We start from the raw sequence: 17,139 nt of genomic DNA, 5'->3' as shown, positions 1-17,139 counted from the left end.
AACTTTTTTGCAATTGCAATTCAAAACACCTGGACCAATGCCTTGTTTGTTAGATGTGAGTATTTCCATCTCTCAAAACACGCACATCAACATGAAACGCTGTGAAACAAAGACCAGGTTTTACTTTTGTAGGATGCAACCGGAAATGGTGAGCGTCACTCCGTCCGGTTTGACTCCGGTCAGAACTCGTAAGCACAGAACAATGGACCATCAAGGGGGAGAGAGAGGGTGAGGAGGGCGGACAGCAGCTGAGACAAACACCCCAGGGTCCTAAAAACTGGACAGACAGTCGGCAGACAGACTTCAATAAAGACATTATGCAGAGGAAGAGTCAGGAAAAATAATATAATAAAGGTGTGGTACGGTCTTGTACCTTTTCAACATTGTATCGCCAAGTTTGACTATCTGGAATTACCGTTACATATATCTGTGACGTCATTAGTATTAATCGAAATGACACTTTATGCAAATCAGTTTTTTACTAGTCTCAATGACGTCACATTTGTCATTCATGTGTGCGGGGTTTGTCGTTATATATATCTACAACGTTAGTAGGACTAGCATCTGAAACTTAATTCAAGATGCATCTGAAACTTAATTCAAGATATCTAAAAAGTAGATATCTTCAACTGAGGATAAATAAAGACATGAACTTGAATTATGACTGGTCGTAATGATGTATATATATATATATATGCCTGGAACTGGAATGAGCGATATCTACAAACCCCGTACACATGAATGGCAAACGTGACGTCATTTTGACTCGTAAAAACACGAATTACAGTTATCTTAAACTGTGTTTTGACTTGTAAGAGTGGCGTTGCAGATATTTTTGTACTGAATGTCATGCCTACCGTTTAAATGTTAAAACCACATGCCATAATATGTACACGCATTAACTACACGCTAATGTAATTGGACTTCGGTGAACTGTGTGTAGTAAATTACCATAAGTCATCGAATGCGCCACGGAAACGACCAATCAACGTCCGGAATGACTTAGGAAAAAAACTTTTGCGCACTTGTCTCTGACCGGGTGTCGAAGAAAGCAAAAAAAGCACCGATAAACCAACAATAAAGGAAGGTACATACATATTAATAATTTAACTGTAAGCGGGCGGTTGTATAATTGGTGTGCTGATAATGATTACTGAATATTAATTGTCTTTAAAGCGTACTTAAAGGCCCCTTAGGATGTTAAGGATCGAGTGCTATGACACGGCTAACTATAAGATCCATTATCGTGCAAAGTTTTGTTTTTAATCAAATATTTCGGTTCGTATATATGTTTCATAAGCGTGTCACACATGCCTGTCAGACGTATGTTGTCGTTTGTCGATTTTACACGTTTAAAATACGACTGTGTCAGTAACCCGTTTATGCTAGGCGCTAGCTAGTTTTGATGCTAACGTGTCTGTATGTATGTGTGTGTGTGAAACAGTGCTAGCAAAGTGCGGCTAAGGCAGTGGTTCAAAGTCATCATTCAGCCTTTCTCACTCAAATGGCCTCTGAATACTCAGATCTGGAAAGGTAAAGTTATCGTTCTCACTGTTTTAGCTCAACTTTCAAGACACCAGTTGGTAGTTTGTTCACATTATAATAAATACTTCAATAAAATATATGTTATTTCAAAGCCCAACTAATACTCAAATTGAAGCCACTTTTTATTGTGGCTGCATACATAATCACCATTAAAGATAATGATGATTTGTTAATGCTGGTCTTTCATTGTTTCATAGTGTTGAGGAGCTGGATGATTTCACAGACTCTGGCAGTGATTATGAGACCTCGATTAACGCCAAGAAGCGGAAAAAACGGGCCGTACCAGGACCACAGGTGAATTATCTTTTATTTAAATGGCTCACATTTAGATTTCTGTCCAGAAAGTAGATGTAGTTTCTGATTCTTTTGCCCAGTTTTATCATTGCTAGCCACAGTGTCTCTCAGTTATTGTGAATGAGTCAGAAGGCGTAAGTATTGTAACAGTGAAGTTGGTGTTTTGTTAAATTCTACACCTTTTGTGCTGTAGCTGCCATTGATTTGTTTGACTGCATCAATTCACTTTAAATCTCCCGCTGAGCTGCCCTCCCATCCCTCTTTTCATCTCAAGCCACCCAAGAGAACTAGGCGTAAAGCTGCATCAAGGGTGACCTCGAGCCCCCATAATAGGTCCAGCCCCGCGACTGTCGACCCCTCCCCTAGGCAGCAGAGGTCTCAGGGGACATCCAGGCCAGTCTCCCCCAGACCTGCATCAAGAGAGAATGAGGGAAACCATGGCATTACAGCGAAGGACCTCTATGACGCAGTCTGCTTTGGAAAGAGTGCCATGGTGGTGAGCAAAACCCTCAGCTGAACATTGAAGGAAGAGGGGGAATGGTTTGGAGAGATAAATGCATGAAAAGAGGGAGGTGCTGAAGGAGGAAGGTGTTGTGAAAGGAGAATCGAGCCTCTATAGAGCTGACAGTGAGGGAGATTATCATGTGTTGTCAGTTTGGCTGACTGATGTGACCCTACAGAATTGCCTTTGATACGCAAAGAGGAAGGAGTGCTCACATTGGGTTGTGTAGTCAATGATTGACGGCACGCGTCCATCCCAACTATTGTCCTGCATCCAGTCTTTTCTGGGGAGGACTAGAAAAGTGTAACCCCAGCCGATAGATCTTGAATTAAACAAAACGGTGTAGAGCAACAACAAATCAGATGTTAATTCTAGCTTCAGGCCTGTTTTCATTATTCTTTCACATGCATTATTATAAACACAACAGATGTATTGAAGGAGTGTGTTTGTATGTATAGCAGTGCAACGGTTGACAAAACGATGATGTAAAAGAGTTGGTGAATCAAACTGGAAGGCCATAAAATATAAAAGACGGGGATTATTCACTCACATGTTACAAATAAAACAAAGACTACAAGTGATAGGTATGAAAATTAAGCCTGAAGTCTGTAATGTCGTGTTTGAAGCGCCTGTAGCGTTTGATGCGACTGCATCATTGTCTCTTGTCTCCTTGTCAATCTCAAGGCGGTGGTGGATGAATGGCTGGACAGCTACAAGCGAAGCCGTGAGGTGGGGCTGCTGGTGCTCATCAACTTCATTGTTCAGTCCTGTGGATGCAAAGGTCAGCAGTCAAGAGGGAAGTGGGTTGGGGGGCGGGGGGGGCTGTGGGTCAAAGGTCAACAGATTATCTTTCCAATTTCAGCTCAGGCAATGATCAGCAGTCTGATATTGATCTCCTGGCATGCTATCGATGCAACGATGCTGTGTTAATCCTGCCCCTGACAACACAGTATATCGCTATTGTGTGTGGGTGGAATTAAAACAGAAAGAAACCATACAATGTGATGACATGATTTTGGGTTAAGTGCAAGAACCAGCTTTACTGTTCTTGTATGCTCATGTAAACCTGACGTTGTTTTGTTCAGGTGTTGTTAGTAGAGAGATGCTTGACAGCATGCAGAATGCTGAGATCATCAGCAGACTAACAAAAGAGTTCAATGAGGTGAGGAAATTAATACTGTATTTATTGTAGGAATAGTTCATATTTGTTTAGATGATAATTTTTGAATTAACTGAGAAACTCAAATTACTTCATTATCCCACATCAGGAGATTATGATTCTCCGGTTGTAGTACAGCATGATGGAACATGCTAATTAAGATCTGATGCTGATAAATTGACTCGTTAATGTGTTAATCACTTTGTTTTGCTTCTAGCATATTTGTCTTTAGCAGAACAAACCACAGGCCTCTGATTGACATAATTGCACTAAGCACGGAGTTGGATGCTGACGCCTTTTGTTTTGTTTGTCATATTCCTCTAGGATTCAGTGGACTATCCTCTGAGCTCTCCGCAGCTGAAGCTTTTCAAATATGGTCTGTGTGAGTTTGCTCGGGTTCTGGTGCACTCCTGTCGGAACAGCATCCTTTACGATGAATACCTCTTCAACTCTCTCCTGTCCCTGCTCACTGGCCTCTCAGACTCCCAGGTCCGAGCCTTCAGACACACCAGCACCTTGCTTGGTAAGCACATTGGTAAAGCAAATGGGTATGTAAATGAGTGACACTTCTAAAATGGTGGTGAAAATAGTGAAAACGCATACACTCCATGCTTGAGACACCAGAGCCTTTTTTCTGCTTTTCTGGGCCTCAGAATAAATTGCTCCATTCAGCTGACACATGTTTTATTTGCTAGACAGGTTCTTTTGTTTTTCCCACAACGTACTTCTGCTACACAGCTTTCTTTTGTTGTTTCGTTTTGTCTTCTACACACCCTGCTTAACCTCATAATTTGTTCCCGTCTCTCATCCAAGCTACAGAATTAAATGCAACAGTTAATCCATAATGTGATTAGTACAATTAGGTCTTTGTGTAAATGTGACTGCACATGTGAGTGCAGCATAATTAAAACTGTAAAATCTTTTGTAAAACTGGTGAACCTAATTAGTGTAAACTGGCTATTAAAAGAGACGGTCTGCTTTTTCCAAGAACATTTTTTATGTTTCCACTAGATACTATAGTCTCCCAATTGACCATGTCCACTGCTATCTTTATTTTAAATTAGCCATGAAGCTGATGACTGGTGTGGTGGAAGTAGCTGTGACGGTGTCTGTTCAGATGCAGACCACCCAGCGGCGTTACGACGTGGAAAACGGCAAGAGGGCGAATAACAAAGCCACTGCCAGACTGGAAGAGCTGCAGGCCACCATCGCTGAGGTGACACCTACATATACACCCACAAGCATCAGTGCACTCATTTTGTGTCAGGACATTAAGGAGATGAATTGACATAGACCTAATGGGGAAATTGTGGATGATGTTGTTTTTCATGTGAAGTTATAAAAAGAACATTGCAGAGGAGCAGAGCGGTTAAATTATTTAAACTGTAATACACTCATGGCCATTTCATTATGTACTCTTGTTCAACTGGGGAAGAAAGGTGATTTCAGTGGCTTTGAATGTGGCATGGGCAAAAATGTGTGTACTAGTGGTTGAATGTGTACATATTTAATAGATCTCTTTTCTAGTACCTTTTTAAAAGAGGTTCTAGTAATGGCAATAATACACCTCGTAAGTCAAATATTGCCCCGGGTAAACCACTGTACTGCAGAGAGTGTTAAAGACATGTACTTGATTTTGTCTGACTAAGTTGCTGATTTAATCATTTATGATTTGTGTCCCAGCTGCTGGTGAAAAGAGAGGAGCTTTCCTCTATGATGAACGTCGCCTTCCGCGGAGTGTTTGTGCATCGCTACCGGGACCGACTTCCTGAGATCCGGATGGCGTGCGTCGACGAGTTGGGTGTGTGGCTGAAGACGGATCCCGAACAATTCCTGAATGATGGTTGTCTCAAATACCTGGGGTGGACCCTGCATGATAAGGTTGAAAACACACATAAGACTACACGGTTGAAAATGAATTACAAAATGAAATATGCATTACCATGTATCTCAGAGACGGCATACGTCTGTACTTTACTTCAGGCCAGTGACGAGGACTGCGGAGCACAGGGAATTGTTAATGCTCCAGTTATACCAAACATTAGTAGAATATCTGCACACAGACTCAAGGATTATACCCACACTTGCTCAAAGAGTAATTTTCACTGCTAACACACTTGAGAATTAGTCTGTATGCAATCAAAGAGAAACTGCAACAGAACTCTCCTCTTTTTTTTACCTCAGCAAAGTCCAGTGCGTCTGCATTGTGTGCGTGCCCTGCAGCCTCTGTACCAAGAGAAGGGATTCATTGGCCGCCTGGAGCTTTTCACCAGCAGATTTAAAGTGAGACATCCCACTGGACTGGACTCGCACCTCATTTAATTCCTGTTTTCTCCCTTTTTTACCCCCCATCTGTCTCCTTCAGTCTTTTTTTTTTTAATGTATTGTTTCAGCGTATTTATTTTTTTGTCTGCCTGTCTGTCTTTTTTTTGGTGTTAGAATGTCTTCCTTTGTCTGGGTATTTTAATTGCTGCCAGTTACCGATGGTAATAAGCACTTCTCAAACACAAAACACCCCTTTTAAGCCACATGTGCCGCAGCAGATAAATGTTTTTAATGCTGCAGCTTTGTGGCTAATCATTGGGTTTGGGTGTTTGTGAATATGTGGGTACATTTATGCAAGTCCTGTTTATGCCTTGTTTGTCTGCGTGCCTGATCCTGCATTTGTCTGATATGTGTGTGCGCCTCTACTAATTTTAATGTTTGTTTAGGACCGGATGCTCAGCATGGTGATGGACAAAGACCCAGAGGTGGCAGTGGAAGTGGTCAATTTGTTGATGCTGATCCAACAGTGAGGAATTGTTTTTCCGATTCTGGTGGTTTTTCCAATGCCATTGTTTGTCAACATACAGTGCAGATATTTAATTTTAGTGGATTAAAACATCTAGCCATTTTTTTCTCTTTATACACACATTCATACAGTGCAACTATACTCACTGGTCATTTAATTAGGTACACAGGACACCTAGTGAAAGCAGGATTGGTACCTGATGTGGTGCGTTCAAGGATGATCTTTTTTCATACCTTGGTTTTAAGGAGTGGTTATCTGTTACATTTTCTAATCTCTGACATCGACAGTGGATTTTCACCCAGAGAGCTGCAGCTGACTGTATATTTTCTCTTTTTCAGACCATTCTTTGTGAAACCTAGAGATAGATTGTGTGTCACTTTGACCAAGTCTACATGCCTAAATGCGTTTAGTTTCTGCCATTCGATTGGCTAATTTTATATTTGTGTGAACAAGCAGTTAATTTAATGTATCTAATGTAGTGCCTGGTGAGTGTCAGTGGACTGCTTTTTCTGTCATGCCTTGTTCACCTTCTGCCTCATACCTGCTAGTAGAAATTTGGGATTGCTCAGGGACACATCGGCATGTAGCCTACAGGAGCCGGGGACTGAACAAATATCAATACAGAATGTTAGTGTGGAAGAATTAGTGACATCCTAAGGCTGCAGATTGTATTGAATGGAGGATGACTTCTTTCATCCCTCTGGGAATTGGTGGCCTTCACATACCAGAGAGAACATTGTTCCTCTTAATTTCTATAGTAAGCTCCCTTTTTAAAAAATGAAATACACACTCCCTTTCCTGATTGTCTAACTGGGCTGCTTTCTTAACATGGCTTTGCAAAATGGTTTTCACCTTGGTTTTTAATGGGAAAATCTGACGACCTTGAATGCGTTTCTATGTTTTGCAGGAGGACAGAGGAAGCCCTGACAGAGGAGGAGTGCGCCCACATCTATCCCCTGGTTTACGCCTCACATCGAGGCCTGGCGTCTGCAGCTGGCGTTTTTCTCTACAACAAGTACATCTTCCTCCTTCCTTTGCCACAGACTAATGTGTTGCTTTGTGTGTGTGTGTGTGTGCGTGCGTGTGTGTGTGACTCACTATGAACATGACAAACAGTTATTCATTCCTTTTTCTACCAAGAGGAAAATAATTACTTGCAGTGATTTTGAGGACAGTTTAAAGTAAAACATGATTATTCCTAAGCAAACAGTCACTGTTTTGTACATGAACAAGCAGTGTTAACTGTATGGCAATGCATATGGTAGTTATTTCTTTGTAATTAAGCATTTTATTTCTTCCTGCATGCCGAATCAATACGTTGATCTAATCTATAATTACTCAGTTCTTTATCTTTGGTTACTTTAATTTAATCGTTTTTCATGTGTGTGTGTGTGTCAGACTGAAAAGTGTGGTTTCCAGTAAGAATCAGGGGAATAAAAAAAGTGACAATGCAGCCTTCTTTCAAATTCTCATCTCCTTCTACATTCAGAGTGAGGTATGTCTGTCTCTCTCTTTGTCTTTTTCAATAATTTAACAATGTGATGAATATCTTTGTGTATAGTTGGGTTGAATCCGTTAATTTGTTCTTTGGTAGTTTCATGAGCATGGTGCTTACCTGGTGGACAGTCTGTGGGGTGTGGCAGGATCTGAGCTGAGAGACTGGGACACCATGACAACATACTTGCTACATGAGACTGGTGAGAGGAATCAAATTAGACTGTGCACACAGTCTAAGTGATAAATCTTTCCAATCACAGTGCAAATAAAATGTCAAGTTTGCTCCTGCTTCGAGTGTCTGCTCCTTCTTCTGTGCTCCTGCTGTGTGTCGTTTCAACCCTCAGCCACTCAGTTCTACTCCTGACTCTGTGTTGTTAGTGCTGATGGATGAGGAGGAGGGGGCTCTCATTGAGGTTATGATGTGTGCCATGAGACAGGCAGCACAGGCAACCCCACCTGTTGGGAGAACTCAGGGCAAGAAGGTGGTGACCCACACACACACACACACACACACACACACACACACACACACAGAGCTGACGGACACTAATACAGCTGATGCTGTCATTCTTTTTGTTATATATATTTGTTTTATAAATCAATCAAAGTCGTAGTTTAAAAGCTGCAACTATTAAAATCTGCAGCACCAAAAAGAAATGAGGAGATAAGCCACAATGATCCAGGATTATCCAGTATGTGTGGAAGTGTTTCCTTAATTTGATGCTCCATTACCTCAGTCTTAGGTCAGATCTCATTTAGAAACAGACTGAATCATTGTTGCATATATTCTGTTACAGCTCATTTAATACGAGCCAGCATGGCAGCGTACGATGGTGGCCTCTGAAAAGCGTAGCCCTTGCAGGGAGCGCATATTATGGCATTGAGCACTCAAATGTTTTTATTTCTGCCAATAAATGCTGGAATTATAAGACCCGTTAACCAATTATATTTCCACCAGCATCTAATAATACTGTAAAGTGAATATCTAGCTGTATAATTAAGGATAATAAAAATACTATATATACAGCTGCATATGAATGCATTAACAGATATTTAGAACAAATGCATTTTAAATATTTACATGCACTTGTACATGCACTTATACATGTGCTTATATAAGTCTTGACTGCTCCCCTGTGTGCTTAGATCATTAGTATGAAGGACAAGAAGACCCAGGAGAAAGACCGGAGAAGAATCACCACACACTTCATCCCTTTACTGTCGTCACTGCTGGCTAAGGTACTGCGCATGACTAATGTTCAGTTACAATATGCTAAATGTTTAAGCAGTTATTTCTTCTTTGAGGATAAATATTTTGAAGTGTTTATGTACATTCATGTTTTATAATTAAATAACAGTGAGCTTGTACAATCTCCTCCTTCCCTCCCGGACCTTCAGTACTCTGCAGATGGTGGGAAGATGGCCGCCCTTCTCAAAGCTCCCCTCTACTTCAACCTGGACATGTATAACAGCGCTCAGTGGCTGGAGAAGGTAGGAGCACTGCAGACAATTAGTTTAGTTTATGAAATGCAGAAAATTGTGTTAAATGTTTGTTTCCTAAACATTGAAGTGACAACATCCCAAAATGTTATGTTTTGTCCACAATACCCAAAGATATTCAATACACATATACACATTTAAGAAGCATAAATAACTGCTAAATAATCATCAATGCAGTTGTTTTTTTATTGGCATAAGAACTTTTCACCTTGTCCTCATATACGCACTTTAATTTCCTCTCTTTTTGAAGTGAATTTGTAATGAGCTCACCTGTGGCAGATGATGAAGCGTTGCTGGTGTGGCAGGCTCATAATGGAAAACCAGCAGGGAGTGTAAATGAATTAAAATGAATACACACTTTGTTCTCATGTCTCATGGGGGAAAACCATCACCACAAGAGGTTTTAGAGACAATGTAAGCGAGCAAGTGGTGTTAAAGTGCACAGTGGGTATGCATGCATTACAGCAGCGAGGTGGGCCAACAGTATAAAAGAGTGGCTAATTTTAATGCGACAAAAAAATGTGCACCCACATAGTCTCACCCACTTATACGAGACGCAGAGCTCTTAAAGTACTCAAATATGAAAACGCATTACTGGTTCTGGAGTGAGTTGGCACTATAAATTAACAAGGATAAAATACTATTTTACTTATCTTCTTTTTCCTCCGTTCTTCCCTCCTCTTCGCTGTTCAGCATCTGGACCAGCTGTTGTCCCAGGTATGTGGTATAGTGGAGAAGCACACGGACGCCGCTGTTTTGGAGGCTTGCACCAACCTGGCCATCGCGCTTTGCTCCGACGCGTACACATTCTCCTCCCGAGCGCACTTGGCCTTCAGCCAGCTATTGGACGACCTGACTGAGTGCTTCAACACGTACTTAAGTGACCTGCAGCAGGTGGGTGACATTGTCAATGTTTACACATGGACAGATATGGCACGTATTGTATGTAAATGCAGGCACACATGCTCCAGGTTTGTCAAAATGAACTCCAAATGATGTATTGTGTAATTGTAGTTTACTGAACACGAAGAAACATAGGATTGCAAGTTTTTCAAAGACTCCAAACATTACTTTTATTGCTGTCATAAAGTATATTAAAAAAAAATCTTAGTATCTAATAATAGCCTGTGTTTGTGCACCTAGGGCACTGCAGATGACAATGATGCATACAATGCAGCCACTGCCTTGAAAAGGATCGCTGCTTTGAGCGGGTACGTGTACATTCTTATAAAACACAAAGTCTCTATTCTTTTTTTTTTTTTTTTACACTGAAGTTATATCTGTGTGTCCTGTGTGTGCTCATCCAGTGCCAAAGACCCAACAGGCTGGAAGCTCTTTGACAAGTGTGTTGAACTGCTGAAGAGCAAGCTGGAGTCCAGAGATCTTGACACAGAGGTTTGTGTCGTGATAATTAATGCCTTATCTTACGTTGTCTCAAACCCTGGAGAAATCCTGGAGAAAGGCATTTTTAAAATTTGAGCCACATGTTTGAGCAGGTTGTTTTGATCAAGGTATTTTCAATTATTTAATCAAGGTTTAGGACAATAACTGTCAGGTTGCAGCAACGTCTCTTCAGTAGCAGATTTTTCAACATATTTCCGTTTAATTTCAGCTCCTGGTGTCGGCTCTGAGGTGTGCAGCTTTCCACTTGATGTGGGCCAAAGTCAATGCAGTGAACTCCAAGCCAGCTGAGGTAGACAATGCATCTGTTGTCATAAAAGAAAAAAAACATGTTGCTTTGTTTTGAAATGGTTTGACCTTCTGTCTGCTTTTCATGCTGTTAATTGGCCGAATAATACTCCAATGTCACATCACAGCCCGACCCATGTTGTTGGCCCATCCTGTGTGGTTGTGAAGCTCTTCTGTCCTGTGTTGTCCACCAGATGCACTGACAGCAGGCTTTTAACATGGCAATCTGTTTATTTGCATCCAAGTTTGTGAAGACACTCGCATATTTATTTCCTGGTTCCGCTCTTTTAATGTCTGTTTCTCGTGTTTTTCTTTAACAATGACTCAATGACCCTCCTCAGCTAGTTTGCGATGTGGTGGAATGGGAAATTCTCATGAATCTGCAGCAAAACTGTGTAATTATATCATGTCAGTATGGACCAAGGTCTCAAAAATCCACATAATCCAGCACCTTGTTGAATCTATGCCACGAAGAATTAAGGCAGTTCTGTCCAAACTGGTACTAGCACATTGCACCTGATGAAGTGATTGTATCTTAATCTGTGCTCTTTGCGCTCCTGTTACTTTATGTTCCAGGCTGAACTGAGGAATTTGAAGAGTGATGTGCGTTTGTTCTGCAGAGTCTGTCAGACATGTTTGTCTCTGACCCAAACTGAAATCAGAGATCAGGTAATTTTGTGTTACTCAAATATCCATGAGCTTAATTTAGCTGACTTGGTTGGTGTCTAGTCATGTTTCAAATCTTTAATCTTCTGTGTGTGAAAGGATAAAGTGAAACAGTGAAGGAAATTTAGCTTAAACCTGTAATAGTCAATGAGACTGGCTATAATGTCTTTAACATGTGTTCACAAATAACTGTAACATTAGCATTAATATCACGTTGATTGAAATCTTCACTGAGAGCCAGTACATTGTGGATGGTCTGTCTTTCCATTCGCAGGCATTCGAGCTACTGTGTGACCTGCTGCTGTTGTACAGTACAAGTTCAGTCCGCTCTGAACCTGCTCTCCAAACACTGGTGCACGTTCCCTCCAATTCCCTGCGCTCTGAGATGGCTGCTTTCTTACTTGACTTCATCTTCACTGACTCTGGCGATGACGAGATCAGCTGTAAGTCTGTGTGACATCACATGCCGCTACTGTCTTTCTTTTGTTACATTCTACATATTCTGATATACCGATTTTCTGTCCTTTTTTCTGGCTCTTCTCTGTAGTCGAGGGTGAGGAAGAGATGAAAATAACCCTTCTCCAAAGGAAACGCAATCAGCTGGCTGGCTACTGTAAGCTGGTCATCTATGGGGTGCTGGACCTCACTGCCGCCACCGACGTCTTCAAGCATTACAGCAAGGTAGAGGTGGACACAGAGAATAATGTTCGGATTACCAGCCACTGACAAAAGTAGCTTTATTGAGAATTCAGAAATGGATGCTAGTGTTGCAAATTTATGAGTGAGATTCAGATCTAGATTGAAAATGGAAATTGTGATCAGATTTCTGTGTCCTCACAGCCCTGACAAAATCTGATTTGAGTCACATTATCTTCAGAAAATGTAATTGAATCTAAGGAAAGAGTCACTTAATCCTGGTAATCGAAACACAGCCAAAGGCTTAAGGGGATTGTTAGGTTCAATAGCCCATCATCTGGCTGTGTGCCACAATTATGTACAGATAGTTAAGAGTTTCAGTTTGACTGTCATTTTATTTGGAGAAATAACATTTTGTTTTGTTCATCGAATGGAGAAAATGAATAGTGGAGAATCTGCGACAGAGAGTGGAGGAGGGTGAGAGGATCTGTTTTACAACCAGGGAGGTGCTAAGAATGAGTCAGCGCAGTGGCAAAAAATTATGCACAGATGAACAAAGTGTATCATATTTAGCATTTTTAGACACTGAGACTGTGATGTTAAAACACAAACGTTTCTTTTCTCACTGTCTTTTCCGATTTCCTCCAGCACTTTAAAGACTTTGGTGACATCATAAAAGAGACTGTGAGTAAGAGCAAGCTCATCAATCCCGTACAGAGCGCCAAGACCGTCTGTCTGAGCCTGCAGCAGGTGTGCAACTCATTTTTTTTTTTTTTTTTTTTTTTTAATAAAAGCCAAAAATAAGTATTTTTAACCCTGTCCAAACAGGTAAAACGGTATGTACATGAGTTGCATAAAGTTTTGTGTGTCGTGTGTATTCAGCTGCTCTCAGAGATGCTTACGGAGCTATACAGCTCGCAGGATCTCATAGAGATTAGAGACTTGGCGAAGAGGCTCGCCATGAGCTTTGGCATCGATCTTCAACGTGTCCGCAAACCAATGGTGGCTCTACACAAGTCAGTATAACACATGTCAATGACACGTACTTCTTCCGTTTTACTCGTGAACCCATTCGGTTATTCCTTTGACATTTTGGGGGATGATATTTTTAAAATGAACAGCCTACAAGTGCATGAGAGTTGTTTGAAGTATATGACTAAGTTGTCCAGCAGAGGATGCTGTGAGTGCAGCTTCAAACACCTTGGATGGTATAGCATGTCACTTAATATCCATTCAAGGAAAAGCTTATTTGTGTTAAAGTTGCTCCGTAAATGAAACATCTAGCTATTGCTAAATATTTTATTTAACGTGTGTTCCTGAATATGTTTTTTTATATACATTCAAGATTAGCCTTTGTTTGCTCTCAGGGACGGTATAGACTTTTCATTCCGAGACCAACAGGAGGAAGAGGAGCAGATGGAGAAAGTGCTCTTCTTGGAGATCCTGAGCGAGTTCAGTTTTAAGCTGCTGCCTCAGGACCGTACCATGCTGTGAGAAACTAAAACACACACATTTGTTGAATCCAGTGTCAATGTCTTAACTGACTTTTTCTGTTAGAATTATTCAATAAAGGTAGGCGTGTTCATTTTCTCCAGAATCACTGAGGTACATTAAGTTATTACACAACTGCAAAGAAAGTTAATTCTCTGCCTTTATGGAAACTTTCAGTATTTTGTGAGAATCAACCAAAAGCAAAACCTGTTTCAAAGGTTGAATTAAGCCCCATTTAATTAATATTCTAAACGGTGGGTTAACCCAGCTATTGTGTAACATAAGCTTTCTTTTTTAAGCTTAATTATGTCATGAAGTAATGTTTGTGTTTTCATTATTGTAATGAATATATGGAGCTCTGTTTAAACCCTTGCCCTGAATGTTGTTATATATGCACCATGACAGTTAACTGGAGTATTCTTACTATAGGTTAGTTGTTTATTCATGTGTATACCACATCAAAATATACAGAATCTTGAAAGACAAAGATTTCTTTGGTCTTTGTCTTCGTCCCTGTGTCGTCTCCTCCCAGGGCTGCATATTTGAAATCAGTGTGTCCCCGTGCTGCCCTCTCCTGGCCGTCAGTCGGTGTGTATCAGCGGTCTTTGGAGGCTCGCTCTACAAGGCCGAGAGAGCAGGAGAAAAGTGACGCTGTCTCCTCGATTGAGACTCCTGTGGCTAAACGCAAGAGGACGACCTCTCGAGGTGAGACAGGCTCAAATTGTGAGAAGACGGAGAAAACACAATACATGTTACCAGTAATATTTTAATACTGCAAGAGTAATGATGTGGTAATGATGTGAAAATTGTCTTTGATATCCTTATTGAAATGAGGTCAAATCTAGGAGAGAGTCCTCTATATCTATTCCTCAGCCAAAGATCATTTTCTTTATTGAGTGAATCATTTTATGACTTTTGTTTAATTGTACAAGAAAGTAATAAGAAATAATCCTATGAGGTCCCTGGTATACTCGTGTACAGGCAGCCCTGACCAGCTCTCTGTTGAAAGACTTGTAGCTATATAGAATAATAACCTAATGTTGGCGGCGAGGAGTCTCGCCTAGCGTCTACATCCAATCATCAATCCTTCTTTCAATTAAAATGAATTTCACTGAATGGCCCTCAAGTGAAATACAACTTCACATGAGTTTGTTAATGGCAGCTTTCCTCTCATTAGCAATGTGCGAGGTTTAAATTAGGGTCCGTGTGAAGACCGTATGATTTTTTTTTTTTTTTTTTTATTGAGTAGAGTGAGTTGCCTGCATGAGTGCAGGTAAATCTGTTTCAAACAATTAAACTATATTAAAGCTAAAGGAATATTTAATTAAGGGACCTGGGTTCCCAGTGCCTGCTTGCATCTTAATACAGTACTTGCAAAATGTTGAAATTGATACTTGTTAATGATAAAATACAGACAATTTAGACCAAATGTTTTCACTGTAATATTTAACAGAGATTAAACTTCAAATTCTCATGTTCCATAGGCAAAAATGTGGTGAGTGTTTGAGATTTTGTTTTTTCCTCTTGGCTTATGATTCAAATCACTTACTTTCTTTTGCTTGGGAAATGAAGCTCTAATTGTGAAACACTTGGCTGGATCTTATCCAAATATCATAGAAACCTTGTGTTGTGACACCTGTCCTTCACATTCAGTGTCCAGCAGTGCCAAAGGATCATTTCTGGACAGCAGCAGTCTCCACAGTGACATTCCCACTCCGGCCATGACCTCAACTATGCTCAAACAGCCGACCAGGCAGCTGACCACCAGGCAGCTGCCCACCAGGGCGCACACGGCAACAAAGTCCGATGTCAGCAGTGGTATAACTGAGCTGGAGTCTGAGGATGAGCTCTCTGCAGGGTATGTTGAGTTTTAATCGTCAGCACATCTGCACTGTCGACATCTCTATTCCAGAGGATGGAATTTACAGCCAGGAACCTGCAAATGCCTGCGACGACAAAGTCATGCAGCGGCCTTTTGGAATGATTTTTAAAAAATTGATTAAAGAGTCTTAATTAATTTAATTTTGCTCAACAAAATGCATATTTTTTGATATTTGAATAAAAACATGTTATGTATTACATCTTTGACAAAGCAAATTCATCTTCATGTTGCAGCTGCAGAATCATTTTAATAATATGATTTTTGAAAGGTCCTCCTGATGTTTCTTTCTGTAAAAATAAGAGTCCTAACGCATGCTCGGACACAGTCAATGCAGATATATTAGCTGTTAATTGACCTGCTGCTGTTCTCCAGGTCCCACATGCGAAAGGTGAAGCCAGTCAAACGAAGCAGTTTTACCTCCGACGAGACTGACCCCATTTTGAATCAGCCAGACCCGATGCCCCACATCGACCTGTAAGACACAAATCTATGTCGTCTTGTCTCATGTCATGATAGCTACACTGACTCTCGTCAGCCACATATAGATAACATGGTCGGGTGTGATTCCCAGGCTGTCTCTGATCGAGGATGATGAAGCGGAGAGAGAGGAGGCTGAGATCGAGGAGTACGAAAGTGACTCTGACCATCAATCTTCATATGCACTGGTAACAAAGAAAAACATTGTGTCGCATATTGGTCAAAGTACACACTCATTTATATCTGGTATAGTGTTCTTTGTGCATTTATAATTGATCCATCAGCTTTAAATCTCAGTTTAAATAGCCAGCCATTTTAAACCAGGTTACCTGAACTATAAATATAATGCAGACCAAAACACATACTTTTGACATCAGACCCATTGGTGATACATAACAGCAGCACTTCTACCAGCTAAGTATAATGAATAAAATACAGGGGAAAGCAGTTTGTATGGGTGTTTTTTATCAGATAAAATATTTTTCTTATGTCAGGATTAAAAAATGAATATAACAAGTCAAAACTCTCATTATTTTTTTTGTTCTGCAGCCTTCAACACGTCACACCTCAATCAGTGCCCTTGATGAACTCTTCGATTGAAGGCACAAAGACCTGGATCATCGCCCGCTGGTTTTGGATAATACATCTGTTCAACATCGTGTTTGAGTACATTTTAGTCTCCTGAGTGTTAGAGCGACGTCTGAGTTTTCACTGATCAGATCAGTTTTAGGTCAGAGATTTCTGTTAGAAGATGTTTTTGTTTTGTTTAGAGTACAGTTGGTTCTGAATTTGAACTTTTAGTATTATTCCAAGTGCTTAAAAAGACAATGTTGGTTTTTTTTTGTTCAATCACTGTCTGATGGAAACATTTGAAAGTATCTCATCTTGTGGCACCTGTTCTTTTGGGGTCTTGTTAATTTGAAGTTTATTAAAAAAAATATGCAGTTGAGTATGTGTAATTTTTTGATCTAAGATAAAGAGGAATTTAAATGGCACAAATTAGTGAGATA

At 40.5% G+C, this 17,139-nt stretch overlaps 1 protein-coding gene across 1 annotated transcript; it reads left to right on the top strand.

Annotated features, from left to right (window-relative positions):
* Positions 1 to 1,504: 1,504 nt before the first annotated feature.
* On the top strand, positions 1,505 to 16,729 carry stag3 (STAG3 cohesin complex component; the record flags this gene model as incomplete). Its single annotated transcript, XM_083891408.1, has 31 exons — positions 1,505 to 1,533; positions 1,743 to 1,839; positions 2,114 to 2,335; positions 3,026 to 3,122; positions 3,427 to 3,503; positions 3,825 to 4,023; positions 4,565 to 4,716; positions 5,184 to 5,381; positions 5,685 to 5,783; positions 6,212 to 6,291; positions 7,199 to 7,306; positions 7,690 to 7,786; positions 7,886 to 7,988; positions 8,167 to 8,270; positions 8,935 to 9,027; positions 9,187 to 9,279; positions 9,982 to 10,182; positions 10,432 to 10,499; positions 10,596 to 10,683; positions 10,901 to 10,981; positions 11,554 to 11,646; positions 11,918 to 12,086; positions 12,191 to 12,324; positions 12,928 to 13,029; positions 13,162 to 13,295; positions 13,647 to 13,769; positions 14,303 to 14,475; positions 15,424 to 15,628; positions 16,025 to 16,126; positions 16,224 to 16,317; positions 16,679 to 16,729. The coding sequence occupies 31 exons, from the start codon at positions 1,505 to 1,507 to the stop codon at positions 16,727 to 16,729; spliced, it is 3,666 nt and encodes a 1,221-aa protein (XP_083747534.1).
* Between the last annotated feature and the right edge of the window lie 410 nt (positions 16,730 to 17,139).

The sequence above is a fragment of the Microchirus variegatus genome (assembly GCF_963457635.1).
Source record: "Microchirus variegatus genome assembly, chromosome: 6".
Classification (NCBI taxonomy): Eukaryota; Metazoa; Chordata; class Actinopteri; order Pleuronectiformes; family Soleidae; genus Microchirus; species Microchirus variegatus.
Note: the sequence above shows the minus strand (reverse complement) of the source record. Positions and strands in the feature narration are given on the sequence as shown.